This window comes from Gallinula chloropus, assembly GCF_964237585.1.
Source record: "Gallinula chloropus genome assembly, chromosome: 28".
NCBI lineage: Eukaryota > Metazoa > Chordata > Aves > Gruiformes > Rallidae > Gallinula > Gallinula chloropus.
Genome location: NC_140113.1, coordinates 2,440,518 through 2,460,143, shown reverse-complemented (window position 1 = coordinate 2,460,143; position 19,626 = coordinate 2,440,518). Strand labels below are relative to the sequence as shown.

The 19,626-nt window shown below is 54.5% G+C and overlaps 2 protein-coding genes across 2 annotated transcripts in view; both read left to right on the top strand.

Annotated features, from left to right (window-relative positions):
* The window catches only part of TCF3 (transcription factor 3), a 72,669-nt gene extending 70,673 nt beyond the window's left edge, over positions 1–1,996 (top strand). Inside the window, exon 19 of the mRNA XM_084276188.1 lies at positions 225–1,996. The gene's annotated coding sequence lies outside the window, so the exon portion shown is untranslated. The remainder of the gene's footprint in view (positions 1–224) is intronic.
* An 8,942-nt stretch (positions 1,997–10,938) lies between these two features.
* UQCR11 (ubiquinol-cytochrome c reductase, complex III subunit XI) lies at positions 10,939–13,839 on the top strand (the record flags this gene model as incomplete). The annotated part of the gene is made up of 3 exons (XM_084276187.1): positions 10,939–10,988; positions 11,530–11,664; positions 13,598–13,839. 2 exons carry the CDS (start codon positions 10,939–10,941, stop codon positions 11,648–11,650), a joined length of 171 nt encoding a protein of 56 aa, XP_084132313.1. The 3' UTR covers positions 11,651–11,664; positions 13,598–13,839.
* Between the last annotated feature and the right edge of the window lie 5,787 nt (positions 13,840–19,626).

Sequence of the window (19,626 nt, the reverse complement as noted above, 5' to 3'; positions counted from 1 at the left end):
ACCCCAAGGATCACAGAGCTCCAACCCCCCTGCCACAGGCAGGGCCACCAACCTCCAGGCCAGGAGCTACACAAGGTGTCTGGGCTCTGGGCCAGCCCTCAGGGCTGACTTGGCAGAGCTGAGGCTGTGGCACCAGGCGCTGGCGGCGCCGCCGCGGGGATCAGCGTCCTGTTCTCACGGGGGTTTCTCTCACTTGGGGCTTTTGGTTTGTTTTTTATTCGTAGATCTTTTTGTTCCTCTGGATAGAGAGATCTGTAGGAAGAAAAACCCGCGGTGTGACCTGCAAAACCTTCTCCACCCATAAACTTTAGTCCTGCTCATACTGACACACGTGACGGCTCCTGGCATGACGTAAGGGGGGTGGAAAAAACCCACTTTTTGTCAAAAAACAGAAAACAAACAAAACAAAAAAAAATTGCCTTAAGTATAAAGTGCGGAACAGTCAATACATATCACTCAGTTAGGAGGGGGTGGCGTGTTCTCTTGGCTTGTTCACAAGCAGCCAGCAGCAAAATTGTGCCTAAGCTTGATATTTCTTTTTTAAAAAAAACAAAAACAAAAACAAAAACAAAAAACAAAAGAAAAATACAAAAAAAAAAAAGAACATTAGTTATGAGATTTTTTATGTAGAACAAATAGCAATGCCTTTGGGGTTTGTTTTGGGTTTTTTTTAGCTTCTTTTGCATATGTTTTGTAAGCAAGGAAAAGGAATTTTTTTTTTTTTTTGTATAAAAACAAACAAACAAACTTGTCTTGTACCCCCCCCCCCCACGCTTTTCTGCTGCTGTTTCTATAGTTAACGTTGCATCTTTAGGATCAACCAGAATATTAAAATTGTATTAAGAGAGACTGGATATAAAGAGAGGAATTCTCAGATTGGGCTCTGAAAGCCACTAAAAGCGAATGTAGCCGCAGCGAGGGGATGTTCTTCCTTCGCCTGGCTTGTACCTTCCATTGTAAAACAAACACAAACTCATGTGCTGAATTCCCCATCTTGTTGCTTTGGCCACTTGTGATTTGGGAAAAGGAAGTTCAACAGCAAAGCAAGTTGGCAGCAGTGTCCCTCAGCGGTGCTCCCGCTCCTCCCGGGAGGTGACCCGGGTCCATCACGGGTCTGTGAGGTTTGCTTTGTGTCTGGAGGATCCCAGAGGCTGCAGTCCCACCTGGGAGAGGAGATTCCTCGTGGCTGACCTGGAGTGTTGTGTTGGGGAGGACAAGCTGCCAGGAGAGCAGCTCGGGGGGTGGAAGAGAACTGAGGGACTGGGGTGCTCTCAAGGTAAGCAAAGCAGCAACACGGATGCAAGAGGAAAGCCCAGGGCAGAGGATGGTGCCTCTTGCCCATGCGTCTGAGCACACAGCTGTCATCAGAGGCACTTCCAGGGGCAGCATTGAACAAAGACCAACTGAACAAAGCTGGAGGACTGGGAAGAGGTAGAGCTGAGTGGAGCAGAGGCAGCCCCGGGACACCGTGCTCAGCCCCCTTGCAGCAGATGGACTGGAGGATGTTGGCAGCAGAGCCCAAGGCGGCAGGAAGGGAGCAGCTCAGTGCAGCCCTCAGCAAGCAGCAGCGAGATCCACATCTCCACACACCTTCTCCCCAGGAAGCCACCACCATCAGAAGTGCAAAACGCTGCAGGGCTGGGGTGGGGGGTGGTTTCACACCCCACCTTCTCCTGCTGCTGGATCTCCAGAGCATCTTCGGAGGCAAAGTCAGCTCAGTGTGCTGCCCGCCTGGCTGTGGGGATGGAGTGGCTGCTGTCACCTGCACGTGGGCTCCTCTCTGTGCAGGAAAGGAGGGGAGCAGCAAGTGCCTGTCCTGCAGCAAGCTGGGCCAGAGATTTCACTCTGAGGCCTTCCCAGCATCGCTCCAGACCGCTCTGCTCAGCAGGAGGAAGACACCCAGAGCCCCGCTGCATGGCAAGGTGCTGCATGGCAGGGTGCTGCATGGCAGGGTGCTGCATGGCAAGGTGCCCTGGAAAGGCAAGAGGAAACAGAGAGGTGCCCAGTGGTGCTGAGCTGCAGCAGCCATTCTGGAGCTGAGAACAGAAAAGCCTCCACCAGGAATTGATTCCTGTTTCTTCCCTCTCCTTCCCATTCTGAAACATTTTGTGCCCCGTTCTTCCCAGGGGATGTTAGATCCATCCCAGCAGTGTTTGTAAGGCATTGGGACAAGGGCTGGATGCTGCCCAGATCCACCTTGCAGATGTCCAGCAGGCAGGATAGCTCCTGGGGCACAGGTGCTGGCCTGGGGGGGATGTGGGGACAGGGGGTACAGCAGGACCCCTGGCAGTGGGGTACGTCTCTGGCCTAAGCTCCTGGGACAGCTGTATTTGTCATGGGGAGAGGGAAGGACTGGTGAACAGGATGAGGTCCTGTGGCACCTCAGCAGTCCCACCTGGAGCTCCTCTCTGCTCCTGGCTGTGTTTCATGCTCCAGCAGAGTCTGCTGGAAGCGGCTCATCTCCCCCTTCCACCCAGCTGCCATTCCTCAGCCCCTCCAGAGCCACTCAGGAGTGCTGTGGGACTCTCCCTGCTGCCCGTGGCCCTGCCCTGGACTCTGCAAGGTCCAACCACAGCTCTGAGGCTTTGACATGCTCCTGGCTTTCCCTGCCCACAGCCCCACTGCTCCCACATCCCTTCTGTGTGGTGAGCCCTGAGACCAGCACAGCCTCCAGCTCTGTCCCCAGGGAGGTGGGGAAGGACAGGCCGGTGGCTCTGGTCCTGGCCATTCTCACCTGTGTCAACAGACATGTTTCAGCCTAATTAGCTTGCCAGGTTAATGTCACCCTTCCCTCCCTTGGGTTCTCCTGCCTGTGGAAGCACCTGGCTGTGTGAGACAGGTGAGGTTTTCCTCCTTGCCCCATCATGGAGCAGCTCCCTTGCAGCAAAAGCCACGTCTTCCTGAAGCGTCCTCCTGGGTCGGGTTGTACTTCATATGGTGGAACAAGTTCAGTCTGGGGACAGTGTCCCTCCATGGCAGCGTTCAGACACTCAGACAACCCTGATTCATGCTCTGGGGTAGGAATTGGGGAGCAGGGAGCTGCTTTCTGCAGCCTCTACAAAGCAGCTTCATCCCAGGAGCATTTCTGCCCCGTCAGCAGGACGGTGCTGGGGCTGGGAGGGCTCAGGGCGCTCCCTGCTCTGTGTTTTCTACTGGCTGGGTGCCACTGCCCTGGGATGGGGTGGGATGGAGCAATGCCCCAGCCCTGGAAGCTTGAAACCACACAGAAAAAAATCCCAAAATGCTTCCCCAGCGCTTTGATTTTGCAAGAGGAATTTGAGGTGGCAGCCACGAACAGCTGGACTGAAAGGAAAACCCGAAAACTCAACAAAATTGGAAAGCTGAGAAGATCTATGATTTGTTCAAAATTCTGCTGACCTCCTCCATCCCTGTGAGTCGTGGCCGATGCGCTCCAGGCTGGGGGAGCCCTGTCCCATCACCCCCAAAACACCAGCCATCGGGACAGAGATGGGACTTTTCATCTGCATTCAGGTGGCTTAGACACTGTTCTCTTGACAGCAGAACCCACTGACATCTTGCAAAGGTCCTTGAGCATAAACATCCCCGCCAGGTGCCAGGGTTTGAGGAGATGTTGGTTCCTCCAGCAGCCACGTGTGGTGCTGGGGGCTGGTGGTGCTGTGCCTGTGCTGATGTTCCACTCTGCAGTCGTATGGATCGCTTTCCTCCCCAGACTTGCTTCTCTGTCCCCCAGGGATCCTGCACAGAGGTGTCACCAGTGGGTGGCATTTAGTTCTCTGCTTCCTCTCTCAGCCTTGCCTGCATGGGGTTCTCCAGCGCTGTGTGCCCCTCAGCATTGGGGGGCACAGAGCCCACCCCCCCCAAAGCTTTCTCAGATAGGGAATCGGGGAGAGGCCGCCTTCCCCTCTGTTTTCTAGTTTCCCTTATCCCAGGCTGTGGTAGCTGAGCTACATCAAAGAGGGGGCCAGTCCTGGGGTCTGTACCCCAAGGGTCCTCCTCTTTCCTCCCCCTGCACGTCCCCCGCCGAGAGCCGTGCGTGCCACCACGTGCTGGGGAGTGTCTGGAATTCAGTTTGCTTTATTAGCAGTAAAAATGGCAGGGTTTTGTTCTTTCTCTCGCTCTCCACCTGCTTTTGCCCCAGAGCAAAACAGCTGCAGCCTCCCAGAGACCAAAACCTTTCATGGTCTTGTACCGACGGCGCTCGGCATCGGCGGGAGGTGGTGGGAGCCCGCCTGGTGCTGCTCACAGCCGCGCCGCCTGTGCCAGCGCACCCCAGGGAGCAGAATTCCAGCCATCCCCTGCTTTGGCAGTCGCTCCCTCGCCTCTGACCCACCAGTCAGACCCACTGACAGCAGAGCAACTGCACGGCTTGTGCTTAGCCCCAGCTCTTTGCCAACACCTCCTGCTCCCCTGCTGGTACAGCTTATGCCGGGATCCTGCAGAGGTGTGTTGGCAGGAGGGATCAGGGACTTCTGGATCCCTATCCATGCCCCTCCTGTCAGCACTGAGCTCTGTGTGGGAGCACAGGGTGTAGCAGTGCTTGAGCAGGGATTGGGGCAGGAGAGTTAGCTGCGTTCCCCAGGATCTGGCTCTTGGGAGCAGGTCCATGCCAGCCCTGTGAGGTGGGGACAGCTTGCTGCCCCTCCTGTGTGTGCTGTTGCCGGGGGTCCAGCTGCCCTGCTCTGCAGTGGGGGCTTCTCTTCAGCAGAAAAAGGCAGGTGTGAACCCTCCTGTGTCCCGTGTGTGGGCCACGAGCCGCTTTCCTCGAGGTTTCACACTCGCTGCCCCGTAGCGACTGAACAGGAAGGACAGACTCGGGCTGGGATTTCCCCAGGAGTCTGCAAGTTCAGGTTCAGTGCAGAAGCCACTCCCCAAGGTGCTTTGCATCTCCCACACGTGCTCTGTGGCTCTTGCTGGGCGGTTCAGCACATCCTCCCCTTTGGTAGGAAAGGGCAGGGGGGGGCGTTGAGAAACAGGAGGTTTTGGGAACCCCCAACCCTCTCTCATCCCTGGGCTTAGAGCCCGTGGGGAAGCTGCCAACTTCAGTGCCGGTGGAGCCTGTTGCCACCTCGCAGGTTGTGCTGCCTGTGGTGTTGGTTGCTCAGGGCCAGCCTGGGCCGGAGCTGAGCGTGGGGAGGTGAAGCAGAGCTAGTGCTGGAGTCGGGCCAGGACAAGCCACCAGCCCCCAAGGAGTGGTGCTGGCTAACCTGGAGCGAGCCGTGCCCCCTGGGTCCCCCCATTCCTGCTCAACACCAGCAATAGCAAGACCTGTTTTCCGTACCACGAGCTTGCACAAGGTCTTTGCCCTGTTGAATCCTATGCAACCCCTTTTCCCCTCTCCTCATGGTCTCCAGATCCCAGCCCAGCCCTTCCTCGCCGCTCTTGCCCGTGACTGCTCAGTTCCCACTCCCAGCTGTTCTCAGGGTCCAGCAGCTCCACAAGCATTCCAAGGCCTGTGCCCTGGAGCTGGGGGGTGGGGGGTGGTTAGGAGGCAGGTAAGACAGCAGGGACACCCCTTTCACCTTGTGCTGCAGGAGCTGAGCGCTGCTGAACTGGAGGGGGTGAGGCCTGGTCCTGGGGCTCCTCCGCACACCCTTCACCCTCCTGTGCCTTCTGCTAGATGCCTGGCTGCTCGCTGCCAGCATCCTTCATCTCACACTGTCTCCCCAGTGCCCCTGAGCAGAGAAGCTGCATCCCGCCTCGTTACTGACAGCTCTGTGATGTCTGAGCCTCGGGCTTGGCCTGGCCGCTCTCCCTTCGCGGGCGTGTGTTTCCCTTCCTCCTGCACTGCCTGGTCTCTCAGCCAGCACCTCTGAGCTGTTTCCCCTCCTGCTCTTTACAGTGGGGCAGAGCTGTGCCGGCAGCTCTTGGTGGGAGGTGGATTTGGAGGTGGGTGCTGTGGGTGGGTCCCATGGCACGGCCGCCTCTCCCTGCCCCGCTGCCCGGTGCTCCGGGCAGGGGTTCCATCGGGCCACTTGGTCCCTTGGGGAGAGCCAGCAGTCGCAGTGCCTTTGCCTGGGGACTCCCAGGCGAGCTGAATGTGGACGACAAGGGTCTCAGGACAGCGGGGTCCTTGCTGCCAAACCTCCTGCATGTCCATCTTGCGTTCCAGCCTTGGGGGGCGAGAGGCGGCCATGCCATGGGCCTGCACTGCGGCCTTCCCCTCCCTCTGCCTTCCTGCGCCTCTTGCTCCTCAGGCCTCGCTGTGCCCAGCCCAGTCCCCCAGGCACCCCCGGCCTTGGAAGGAGAGGGAACACATCTCACAGCCTGTTACACCTCGGCACGGTGCAGCTACAGGGGAGCAAAAGGGGGTTGTGCTTGGAAACGGGGTGTCCTGGGTACCAAGGCCTGTCGCCGAATGCAGCCCTGGGCCGTGGGCAGCCCCTGACATCACCCCCAGGGCAGCCCCTGGCATCACGCTTCCCCTTCCCAGTGCCACGTCTTCCCAAATCACTTGAAACCCACCAGCTTTGGAGCAAAACCCTGTACCGTGGGGCTTCTCCGGGAGGGAAAGGGGCAGGAGAGGGGGTGAAACCCACATCCCCTCCTTCCAGCAGTGGCCAGGAGAGGAGCAATTCCCAAGGCGCCTGCTGAAGCCGAGCAGGGGTGACCCCAACCACACGCTGCGACCTTGGGGTCTGCAGGGAACAACCTGTTTTCCACCGAGGGCTCCAGCTCCTGGGGTCGGGGTTGGGGGGGAGGTTGGGGGGGGGGGAGAGACATTTCTGAGTTGCTCTTTCTATATATTTTTGTAGGACAGGGTGGGGGGGGGGTGGGAGAGCAGGTGGGAGATGCCTGTGGAAGTTGATTTATTTTTAACCCCGTAGAAAGTTTTTGGGTGGTTTTTCTTTTTTTTTTTTTTTGTTGGTTTTTTTTGGCCTTTAAAAGAAAAATAAATAACTAAATAAAATTGGTCCTTGCTTTTTGATGTTTATGCTGCCTACCTGTAAATCCAGATGTACTTAAGTGGCTGAAATCCTTGTTCTTAAATCAGATACACATTATAGTTTTGAACTATATATATAGTAAATATATATATATATGCCTAACCCAGCAGAAAAAAAAAAGAAGATAAATAAAAAAGAAAAAAAAATAAAGTATTTGGGGGTGGGGAAATGCGTTGTTCTCTGAAATGAATCACAATTGGGGGATAAAATTGTGTTTCTGAGTGCCTCAAGATATGAATTGTTTTCATTTTTTTAAATAATTTTATACAAGTGTCAAAACAGCTGGCTGGATTATTTGGAATTTTTAAATAATCCTAACTTTTTTAAAGTAGATTTTGAGAACTGTCCTGTATATAACAGTAATGTAGCAATAAATGTGACATTTTATAACAATATTACTTCTTCCCCATATCTGTCTTTCAGATACTGTATACCTATGAATGGAAAGTTGTAATAAAGGTTTTACCTTGTACTAAAAAAAAACAGAAAACCAAGAAAAAAAAAAGGATGGAATGGGTTTTCAGAGACTGTGCACAGCTTCTGTCCCTCTGCTGAGGTCAGTGGGGCTCTTCAGCACCTCTCTGGGTGCTGTGCCCACCAGGCAGTGTGCTTTCAGCATGGGTTACACATGGCAGGGATCTTGTCTTCATTCTGTCCTAGGGAGCTGCTTGGGCAGGGGGTTGGACTCGATGATCTGGAGCTCCTTTCCAACCCCTACAGCTCTGTGAGTCTGTGAGTTTTTATTGCTGGAGAGGTTGGTGATGGAGACGCAGCCCCTGCTCGGCTGGGAAGAGGGGATGTCACAGCATCTGCTCTGCCCTGGAGAGCACCCAGTGAGGGTGAGATGGAAATAGGGTCAGATGCACCCAGCCTGGACCAGGAGCCCAGCACAGACTGGGAAGGGTGGAGACAAGGTGGCAGAGTGTTTTTTAAAGAGCTTTTCAACTCTGCAGGAATGGGCTGGAGCCAGCCCAGCCCCACAGCTTCTCACCTGTGCCCTGGCTGAACCGCCTGGTGTGCTGCACCACGCTGGGCTCTCCCTGCCCTCATCCTCCAGGCTGGTCCCCAAGGTGTTGTCCTCCCATCAGCCAGTAGCTCCCTGGCTCCAGCCCTGCAGTTTCAGTGGGTGGGTCAGCCCCTCTGTCTCTAGCTCACCCAGCAGCTCACCCAGCATGTTAGCAGCTCCTTTTGGGGGAAACCCTTGATATGCAGCTGCTGGTGAGCACTGAGCCCTTGGGAACCCTTTCCAAGACCCTGGGGCCAAAGAAGATGCTGCCTGAAGGCACCTCCTCCTTCAGGTGTATTTCCAGCCAGGGGCCACTCCGGACAAACACTGAGCGGTGGCTCTCAGGGTGGCTGGTTAAATCTCCCTGTGCCCAGGCTGCTCTGCTCTCTGCAGAGCCAGCTCTGAGGTAGTGCCCTGCCCTTCCCTGAGCTGCACCAAGTGATGGTCCTTACAATTCTGTGGCTCCTTGTCCGGACTGATGTGCCTCACCTCATCCTCTTTGCCTTCATTCCCTCCTCACAGGGGTTGTTTCCCATGCAGAAGAGCTAGTCCAGCCTTGGGGGCTGCAGTGCCATGAGGCCAGAGCCAGTGCAGAGCCCGTGTGCTGTTCTCCCTGGGGCAGGCTAAACGCCAGGACAGGCCTGGATAAGCCAAACAACACCAAACACCTCAGTTATGGAGAAACTGGTGATGTGAGCTGACAGGGTTGGGGGTGAGGAGCATGCTCAGGGTGAGGAGGGCAGCCACGCACCCCTAGCAGGACCAGGACGGGTGGAGCACCAAGAAACCAACATCCAGAGAAGGGAGAGAGAGCAGGTGAGGGCAGGAACAAGGAGCAACACCCAGGAGCTGCTGAGAACAACCCACCCAAGACCTGAGCTGTGGCCACCAGCTGACCCAGAGCTGGAGGTTCCTGGGTGAACTATTTTCTCCGTGGAGATGAGTCGAGAGCTGGGATGAGCCAGTCAGGTCCTGTGGGCAAACACTGGTGTTACCTGGTGTCCCTGGGGCAGCTCTGGACAGCCAGGCTCGCTGCCCACCCTCTCTGCTTCAGAAACTCAAATGAAACCTGTGCCACAGAAGTTGCCAAGAGAAGAGAGTGACCCTCAGGCCCGGTGGCAGCTCACCTCCAGGACTCAGGCTTTGTTCTCCTGTCTCCTTAGAGGAGCTTCTGCTGGGGAGGAGCACACGTGGCACTGCAGCCTGGTGTCCAGAGCAGAGTGCAAGTCCCTTTGCACGGTGCTTGAACTGCAGATGACAACAAAATGTATGGAAAGGATGAGTCGCTACAACCAGATTGGTGATGTTACTGGGCCTTTCCCAGTCTGCCCTGACTGGGGTGAAGCAGGAGGATACACCTCCCTCCCCCAGACTGTCTTCAAACCACCAAGGCTCTCCTGAAGCTAAGCATGGAGCTGGTTGTTGTTGTTTTCTGAGCTTTGAGTTATTTTGCCTTTTGTTTTTAAGAGTTTATTTGTAGGACACCAGGAAACCTTCAACTGCAAAGTGGAAGCTGCAGCTTCCCTCTGTGTGTGTCACTCCATGGGCCTAAACAGATACTAAGAACTGCATGGAGCCTGTTCCCCAAGCTGACTTTCCCCACCATACACATGGTCACACCGTGGCTATGGCAGAGGCACCGGCTTCCCACAGGAACACACGTCATGAAGCTCCTGCCTGACGTCCCCGTGCACCAGCTGGTGTGTGGGCGGCGGGGAAACAGCTCGTGGAACGAGCCCAGGAGCCTGCATGGGTCAGGAAGCCAGGTCGACCTGCTGGCAGCCAGGCCAAGAAACGTTCGAGCCGTCGGTGTGAAGTGTGGTGTCAGGTCAGTGGGGCAGCAGGAGGTGAAGAGGGTTGTTCTGTGCTCTGGTGAGACAAAATCGGAGCTGGATTTTGGGACATTAACAACCCCCGGCAGTGCTACAGGCTGGGGGAGACTGGCTGGAGAGCTGTCAGACAGAGAAGGACCTGCGGGTGCTGGGTGACTGCAGGCTGAGTATGAGCCAGCAGTGTGCCCAGGGGCCAGGAAAGCCAATGGCATCCTGGCTTGTGTCAGGAATAGTGTGGCCAGTAGGGCTGGGGAGGGGATTGTGCCCCTGGACTGGGCACTGGGGAGGCTGCACCTTGAGTGCTGGGTCCAGTTCTGGGCTCCTCACCATCAGAAGGACATTGAGGTCCTGGAGTGAGTCCAGAGAAGGGCAACCAGGCTGGGGAAGGGGCTGGAGGGCAAATCCTCTGAGGAGCAGCTGAGGGAGCTGGGGGTGTTGAGCCTGGAGAAGAGGAGGCTGAGGGGAGACCTTCTCCCCACCTCCCCTGCCCTGCCAGGAGGGTGCAGAGAGGTGGGCGATGGTCTCTTCAGCCAGGGGACAGGAGATGGGACAAGGGGCAATGGGCTCAAGCTGCCCCAGGGCAGGGTCAGAGCAGATGGGAGGGAAAAGTTCTTCCCTGGCAGAGCTGTCAGGGCTGGAACAGGCTGCCCAGGGAGAGGCTGAGTCACCTTCCCTGGGGGTGTTTAAAAAAGGGGAGATGAGGTGCTCAGGGATCTGGTTCAGCACGGGATGGGAACGGTTGGACTCGATGACCCCAAAGGTCTGTTCCAGCCTGGGGACTCCGTGGCTCGGGATGTTGACAACAGGCCCCACGCCGGGTCCCGGTGCTCGGCTGCGGGACGCTGAGCTGCGGCTGGAGCGGGGCGGGAATTTCGGCCCCGCAGCCCGGCCCCGCGCTCGGGGCGCCCCGCAGGAAAGCGCCGGGCTGCGGCTCCGCCTTGGCTGAGGAGCACCAGGGAGGCTGCGGGACAGGGGCCCGGCTCCACCGGGCACGGCTCCACCGCCCCGGGCCGCGTCCCCTCCGGGCCGGGCTGGGCGCCGTGAGGGACGGGTTGTCACGGCAACGCCGCCCGCCTCAGGCAGCGCCGAGGGCAGCCCCGCGCACCGCGGGGTCCTTTGCGGCGCGGCGGCGCGGCCCGCGCAGGCGCAGGCGGGGTGACTTTGAGGCGGCGGGATGCTGGGCAGGCTGCTGGGGCCGCGCTACGCGCAGCTCGTCCAGAACTGGTGAGGCTGGGCAGGGGGCAGGGGGCAGGGGGCAGGGGGCAGGGGGCAGGGGGCAGGGGGCAGGGGGCTGGGGGCAGGGGGCAGGGGGCTGGGGGCTGGGGGCTGGGGGCAGGGGGCAGGGGGCAGGGGGCAGGGGGCTGGGGGCAGGGGGCAGGGGGCTGGGGGCAGGGGGCAGGGGGCTGGGGGCTGGGGGCAGGGGGCAGGGGGCAGGGGCAGGGGCTGGGGCTGGGGCTGGGACGGGACAGGGGCAGGGGCTGGGACAGGGGCTGGGGCAGGGACTGGGACAGGGGCTGGGGCTGCAACAGGGGCAGGGACCGGGACCAGGGCTGGGACAGGGTCACGGGCTGGGACAGGGGCTGGTGCAGGGGCAGGGGGGTCGAGGGGCCGGCTCTTGCCTATCCCAGCCTCTCCTGCCAAGCCCTTTTCTTGACTGAAATGACATTCCCAGGCCCTTGGTGCTGACTGTTTGCCAGGCCTCTCACAGTGGAGCATTATCACTGCTTCACCTACCCGTGTGAGTGTGTGTGTGTCTCTTCTTTAGGACTCCCACCCTGGTTACGTGGGGTGCTGTGGCTGGTACTGGTGTAATATGGGTCACAGACTGGAAGCTGGTCCTTCAGTATGTCCCTTACATCGGTGGCAAGTACAAAACTGAAGATTGAGCTTCCCTCTAATGGTAAGTTCTGTTGTGCACCTCTTTGCTTAAGCAGTAGTGGCTCATGGACACAGCAGTGGATGGATCCTGCTTGCCCAGGGCACAGTCATATTGTTTGTCTAAACCAATTAGGTTGTTCCAGATTTATTTTCCATATGGGGCTTCAGAGGCTGCCTGAAGGATAAAATATGAACAAGGTTGTGTTCCATGTGATTGCTTTGCAAGCAATGGGTTTCCCACAAGGGAATGTGGCAATTTGGAACTTCTGGCAGATATTTTTGCTTAAAGTTCAGGTAAAAGTTCAGGGGCCCCAATACAGGGAAGATGTGGGGCTGTTGGAGAGGGGTCAGAGGAGCTACAAAGATGCTCAGAGGGCTGGAGCAGCTCCCCTATGGAGAGAGGCTGAGGGAGCTGGGCTGGGTCAGCCTGGAGAAGAGAAGGCTGTGGGGGGACCTCATTGCAGCCTCCCAGTCCCTGGAGGGAGCAGAGGAACAGGAGGGGAATCAGCTTGTTCAAAGGGGAGATAATGGCAGGACAAGGGGGATGGGTTAAAGCTGAAGGAGGGGAGGTTTAAATTAGATTTTAGGGGGAAGTTCTTTGCAGAGAGAGTGGTGAGGGGCTGGAACAGGCTGCCCAGAGAGGGGGTGGGTGCCCCATCCATCCCTGGGGGTGTTCAAGGCCAGGTTGGATGGGGCCCTGGGCAACCTTGTGTAGCTCCAGGCCTGGAGGTTGGTGGCCCTGCCTGTGGCAGGGGGTTGGAGCTCTCTGATTCTTGGGGTCCCTTCCAGCCCAGACCAGGCTGGGGTTCTATGATTTGGGCTTCAAGCTCAGGGTTAGTGCTGTTGCTGGGCAAATTCATCCTCCTGCTCCTTGTAACTAACAGTAAGTTGAATGTTTAGAGCTGGTTACTGTGTGCCACAAATTCACTGGAAAACTGGCTTTCTCAGGTTCCCCCCTCCCTGATTGTGTGTGAGAAAGGCTGTTCTGAAGCTTCTGGAAGACCTGACCATCTGTAAAGCAAAAGCAGCAACTGCACTATACCTGCTGTCTGCTCTCTAGACACATAACTGTGTAGTAGTCAGGGTGAGAAGGTTTTGGTTCCTTGTCCCAGGTAGAAGGGTGTTAGGAGGATTTTTACCTTGCATTAAAGGATGTTGCTGTAAAAAAGGTCCAGAGGAAACATCTCAAGCCTTTTTTTCCCCTCTTCCAGTCAGGGTAACAGTTACATTTCAGTGCTGTAAATGGAAGGATGATACTTGCTTTGAGCTGCACAGTGTTTTATAGGGAAATCTGTGAGTCTGGAAGTCACAGAGCAAATCATTAGTACTTTTTATAAGTCTGTTTTTCCAGAGACACTTGTTGCAGTTTAAACAGTCTACTGTGTCTTCCTGGTTTTCAAAATATGTATCACAAACCTTTGGATGTGAGGAGCTGTTCCTGAAAGGCAGCTGCACTTGTAGCAATCTCAGGGAACCATAAATGTTTAGGGAAGAGTCAGTAGAAAAGCTCTGAGGTGATGCAAAGGCAATTAATTACCTAGTGAGGGCTTTCTGCTCTTGGAAATTGTTTCAGCCAGTGGTAGGAGCATGGGCACATCCTGAGACCACAGCACATGGTCTGGTTTGAGGTGTCCTTGTGCATCACTCATCTGGGAAGATCTGCAGGGTCTGTAGAGAAATATATAATACTATTTATATGGAGAAAGATATATATTATATAATATATATTTCTATAGAGAAATATATAATAAAACATTATAATAATAGAGAAAGAAGGTGTTTCTCTGGTGGTCTGTGATTCCTTCCCCAGAGATGCCAGGCCTGCTGTGCCTGTGTGGGTGTCTCCAGCAGAAACCACTCACCCAGGCACTGGAGGCTGTTGCAGCTTGTGGCCTTTGGCTGCTGTGGCCCTTGGCAGGAGGTGCTGCCTAACAACTGCTTTGTGTTTACTGCAGGAGAAGTGCTGCTGGGTGTGGAGTGTTCTGGAGCCGTCCGTCCGCTGAGGGGAACCCCAGCTGCCCAGTGCAGATTCTGCAGCAGGTTGTGGTGTCCCTCTCACTCCCCTAACCAGCTGTGAACAAACTGAACTTCACTGGCCAGCCCATCCAATGCTCATCCTCTTGATTGCTTGCACAGCTCTTGTCACCATGGGAGGAATTTATAGACCTGCTGTATAAAATAAATCAAGTGAATGACACCCTGGGGGGTTCTGTGTTACCTTCTGGACTGACTCCTGGTTCTGACTGGGTCTTCAGCGTGTTTGAATGTGTGTCCTGCCACCTTGCCTCTCTCCCTCTGCAGCTTCCCAGTGGCTGCTGGCTTGATGAGCCTCTTGTCTGTCCCCAACTGGTTGTTGCTCATCAGTGTAAATCCTGCTGTAGTTCTTGAGCTGTTCTTAGCAGCGTGGTGATGTTATGCTGATGGTTCCTAGAGCAGCAGGAACTGGGGGCTCTTGCCTGTGGTTAACTCCTCACAGCAGATACTGCAGAGTCTGGTGGGAACACAGATTCCTCCTTTTGTTTCTTTTTTTCCCTTTCCTGGAGCCCTTAACCCATCACACACCATTTTAAAGCAGCTGTCTGAAAGCAGGTTGCCTGTTCTGGCTCGATCTTGGGGCTGAAGGAGGGCTGCCCACAAACCCTGGGAGCCTTTCCACAGACCTGGGTGAAACCCAGTGTGTACCCCTCTGGGAGGCTGTGACAGGTAGGCTGTGTTCCCTCCAGAGTGAAGGCAAACCTCTCTTCATCCTCCTCCTTCGAGGGGGCCAACACTGAAGGTTTATTCTCCATCTCCAGCCCTGGGGCTGCTGTGGGGTCTGCGGTGAACTCAGCAGCCCGGAGTTGGGCTGTAGCCGTGTTCAGACTGCTGCACGCCACCTCCCGTCTGGTTTCTGAACTGGCCAGGCAGGGGAGCGGGGCCAGGAGTTCATTTCCCACCCCTCCCGGTGCCTCCTGCCTTCAGCAGGGACCCGACACCCGGCTCGGGTCGTTAGTTGGCTGCACAGGCCCTGCAGGCCCTGTGGTGGCACCTGGGTGGGACGGATGGCTGAGCCAAGGACCCACCACACGCTGCTGTTCAGCAGGGTCCAGCTTCATCCCTTCCATAGAATTATATCACCCCTGGAAGGGACCCCAAGGGTCACAGAGCTCCAACCCCCTGCCACAGGCAGGGACACCAACCTCCAGGCCTCAGGGCCCCATCCAGCCTGGCCTTGAACACCCCCAGGGATGGGGCACCCACCCCCTCTCTGAGCAGCCTGTTCCAGCCCCTCACCACTCTCTCTGGAAAGAACTTCCCCCTAAGATCTAATTTAAACCTCCCCTTCTTCAGCTTCACTCCATCCCCCTTGTCCTGCCATTGTCTATCCCTTTCACAGAACCCTGGACTGGTTTGGATGGGAAAGGCCCTCCCAACTCTTCCCCACCCACTCCTTGGTGCCACCCCTGCCATGGCAGGGACACCCCCCACTAGCCCAGGGATTTTTTAAAGCCTGGAATATTTTCATGATAATCTTTCATTGCAAAGCAAATAGTCACCATTCATTTCTCACCCAAGAGGCAGAAATCAACCCCCATGGTTTGGCACATCACACACACTCTGTTCACACCAGTGATCTTAACTCTTTGCCATGTTAATACTGAAATCTGTGCTCCCATATCTATTAAAAACTTCACTAATTGTCCTTGAGGATCAATTGGAGTTACAATATCTTGGGCCATCACCACTGACCTGCTGATAAGCCCCCACTTTCCAGACAGGCAGGTCCATTTGCCTACTGGGCACAGCCCATTTTTGCTTGGTGCCTGCAGCTCCTCCTTTAAGGGGAGGAAGGGGCTGTGCCTCCCTTTCTGAGGACTCTGCTGGAGGAGTAGAACTTTGTGATCTTCTCCTTGTGGCTTCAGGTTTTGGTTTTCAGCTGGTGCATCCTCCTGCCCATTCCATGGCTGCAGTTAACCATGTATTAAGTCTGTCTGTGTACAGAGTTGCATATGACCCCTGGTTTTAATGTTGCCTCTGTTGCTTTTAGATGCTCTTCAACAGCTTCCCAATTGCCATGAGCCCATTCTCTGGAGAAGCTGGGACTGGGTTCATTCCACACCTCCCTAAATAATGGGTGAGACTACTTGCCAATTCATCCCCCAGACTCCAGCACAAACTGGATGCAGCCACCATGACCCCACTGGTGGTTGTGACTTCAGGTGAGTGTCTGTGGGGGAAGAGCCCATAATACACAGCACATTATGTCTGATGACTTAAGACTTATGGGCAAAAGTTCATCCCTTTCTGCAAAGACCAGAATTTGCACACCAACTTCTCTCTCTGTGAGAACAGGATCACTGTTTGCTCTCAGATTTCTCCTTGTTACCATTTTTGGCTGTAAGGAGAGATTCAGATCTCTTTAGGGAGGAATCTCAGTTGTAGTAGCTGTGCTGCTTGGGTGTCACCTTCCAAAGCTGAAGGCATCTGACTGATGTTTCTGTGGAAAACCTTTAAAACCTGCCTAAACTCTGGCACTGTGCAGGACACTCAAGCTACTTATTCAGCAGAATAATTGCATTAGCATTGCTTCCACAGCATCAGCAGCCATTCACTGGGGGGGGGAATATTACTTTCACCTGCAAAACTCCCTTTGTTGCCCTGCTACACCCAGCTGGGCAGTGCAGAAGTGTTGGTGTAATGGCATAACCGTGCTGTTTCCTCAGTGTTCCACTACCCTGCTCCAGCAGTCCTCCCAAATTCCTGGCTGATTCCCAAAACACCAAAGCCACAGTGCCTTGGGATGCTGAGAGTGTAGGTTTGACACCAGCCCTGTGCTATATATAGGGGCAGGGATCCATTTTCATCCAAAGTATGCCAGGAAGGCGGATGTTACATTAGCCTGTGCTCACACGTCCTCAGGGCTGTAAGCTCAGAACAGTGTCTGTGGGATTAGTTACCCACTTAACATGTTTGGGCAGGTTGGGCTGACTTCTGAAACAACCTCATTTGGGCTTGTTCCTGGTTCCCAGGCACCACTGAACCTGGGAACTGAGGGGCTGTGTTGCCTGTTCCCCTAAGGACCCCCGTCTCCCCGAGCTGTCAGTCTGCTCTTCTCATGGAAGTTACCTTTAGCAAAGCCCCAGCAACAGCCTTGTACGTGGCAGATGAGATTAAAAGGTATTGAAAGGAGGAAAAAACATATTCAAAATACCACCTGCCTGCACAGACAGGCACTGCAAGAAATGTATGGACTTTGGATTTGTTTGCCCTTTGGTGACTGTATAGCTGCTTGTGTTTTTCTTCAGCACTTCAAATGATGCCTTTGTCTCTAATTAAGCCTAGGATTAGCATATAACTGATTTAATTTCTAGCATTTCTTCCACAGGAGCAAGCACTCAGAAATACTATTAGAAATATCTTCTGTGTTTTCAGGCAAGTTCCTGTTAAAACCCAAAGAATTACTGCTCATCTGTCACGAGTGATCTTTCTGGGTTTTAATATCCTAGCATTGCCTCTTTTCTAACAGCTAACTCTTTTTCAGGATGAAAAAAATAGTTTAAGGCAACATCCCAACAGAGGAGCAAAAGCTTCCCCTGCACAACCTGGAGAGTTCCTACTACAGGGCACAGCAGTGGCCAAGCTCATGGGGCTTGGGAGCTACCGAGGGCGAAGCACCTTCAGCTCTGGGTTAATGGTGTAACTTCAAAACTGCCTCTAAGGAAACAAAGGCTTCCACTCCTGCCTGCCTCTATTGAGTGTTTGTCTGTGTCAGTACCTCTGCTTCACTCTCATCACGATGTGGATAAGTGGAAATGGGATGGGGAGTTGTTCTTCGGCACTGTGGGTCGGCTACATCCAACCCTCACGGGTCGCTTCTGCTGTCCTCTCCTGGAGCAGCCTCAGGTCCTGCCCCTCTTGCAGGGGCTCCCTGAGGAATGCTGCTCTGAGAGAAGCTCCTCAGCTGGGACTGAGGTGTCCAGCTCCAAAGCAGAAACTTTCAGCTGGTTACCTGGGTGTTTTGGGTCAGGATATCCTGTTGCTTTCTTCCCTGTCTGACAACAACCAGTTTGGTGATTTCTGGATTTACCTGCAGGTCCTGGAATCACAGGGGCTCTGTCAGCTGAACACACTTTCAGCTGGTGGCAATACCTGCAAATTACTTCATCCTCTGTACCTTGGCAGCGTTCCCAAAGGAGTGCTGGAGTATTTTTCCCTTGAGCTTAAGAGGCAGTTTCTACCCAAACACTGCTTACAGTCCTAGGAGAGTTACATCTTCCCGTCTGCAAGCTGGTACTGCACCAGCTGTCAGTGAAAACTGATTTTCTATCTACAGTTACCCTGAGTTTCAGGCTCAGGGGACGCTGAAGAGGTCGCCTTCTCCATCCCCACTCCATAGCACAATCCTCTCCCCAGCTTGTTCTTGAAAAATGCCATTGAGGGGGAGGTTTCACAGCCCCTCTACTGTGGTCTGTTTCTGTGCTTAACTTCTCACGTTTAAAACAAAGAAACTCTCTCCCCTTCTGCAACACAAGCCCAGGAATTCCTTTCTTTTCACATATTTGAAGGTTGTTACGACACCTCAGCTGTTTTCTCCAGACTAACCAACCCTCATCCTTTCACCTTCTCTCATGGGTCATTTGGAGGATTTTCCTTGCTCTCCAGTCCCTCCACGTTGTTCTCAAAACGTGGCATCCAAGCGTGGGCAGCATGTCTTGCCCAGTCACTTTTCTTCATGAAAGGTTCAGTCCTTTTTGTGGCTTTGGTTTTAATCAGTGAAAGAGGCCACAAACCTACTGGTTAAGCATGGAGGAGGTTTCCATCCTTGGTGGTTTGGAGCAGAGGGATGACATACAGGCAGAGCTCTGCTCCTCCTTTTCTCTATGGGATTGAATCTCCACTTCCAGGTGCTGCAGTCTCACTCTTGCTGAGTTCTGCTCCCAGTTTCCCTTTTTGCTGTGATAAACAAGAGCAAACTGCATCACTCAGTGCCTCAGTTTCCCTTTCTACACTCATTCTTAGTCCAGAAGCTCTAGGCAGGCACAAGTTTTCAGTTAAGAGTTTGGCTGGGTGGGGAGGGTTTGGGTATTTTTCCAAAACCAAGGGGAAAGTGCATTTATGAGAAATAAAAGGCTTTGATCAATAGTGGCCATTGGAACTTTGCCCATTTGTGTGCTCAGGAGCACAGGAGGTAACAGCAGCAGCAGAGCAGGAGATTTCCTAAGTGTGAGCCTGGGAGACAACGTTCAATCAACAAAAGCAAAACCAGGCCCTAGAGAGATGGGATTTCTTTTGGGAGCAACAGAAAGCTCTGTACTGATTAAATTAAAGATAAAACCCCCACCATCACGTATCGTAAGTATAAAAATCTTCCCATTTGAAGCACATCCATCCCAGCACCTACAGCTGGCTCTTCAGAGTTTCTCTTCCCCTGAGTCTGGATGACTTGCAAGGGACTGGTTTTCCTGCGGCCCACAACACCTCCTGTGTCTTTCTTCGTGCTCCTGCTGCTTTCCACCTGAGGGAGTTTGAAACAAATCAGCATATGCCCTCATTTGGGTGTTTTTTAAAAATAATTATAAATAAAACTACCAACTTGTTGCACAGGTGTGTGCAGGAGGAAGCACTAGAAATTCAAGTAGACTGGGGGAAGTTTGGCCTCAGGAGAACCCGGCGCTGGCTGGAGCTACGGATGTGGCCAGGAGAGCACATCCTGGGACATATCAACCCCCTGCAGAGCTACAGGCTGGGGGAGACTGGCTGGAGAGCTGTCAGGCAGAGAAGGACCTGGGGGTGCTGGGTGGCTGCAGGCTGAACATGAGCCAGCAGTGTGCCCAGGAAAGCCAATGGCATCCTGGCTTGTGTCAGGAATAGTGTGGCCAGTAGGGCTGGGGAGGGGATTGTGCCCCTGGACTGGGCACTGGGGAGGCTGCACCTCGAGTGCTGGGTCCAGTTCTGGGCTCCTCACCATCAGAAGGACATTGAGGTCCTGGAGCGAGTCCAGAGA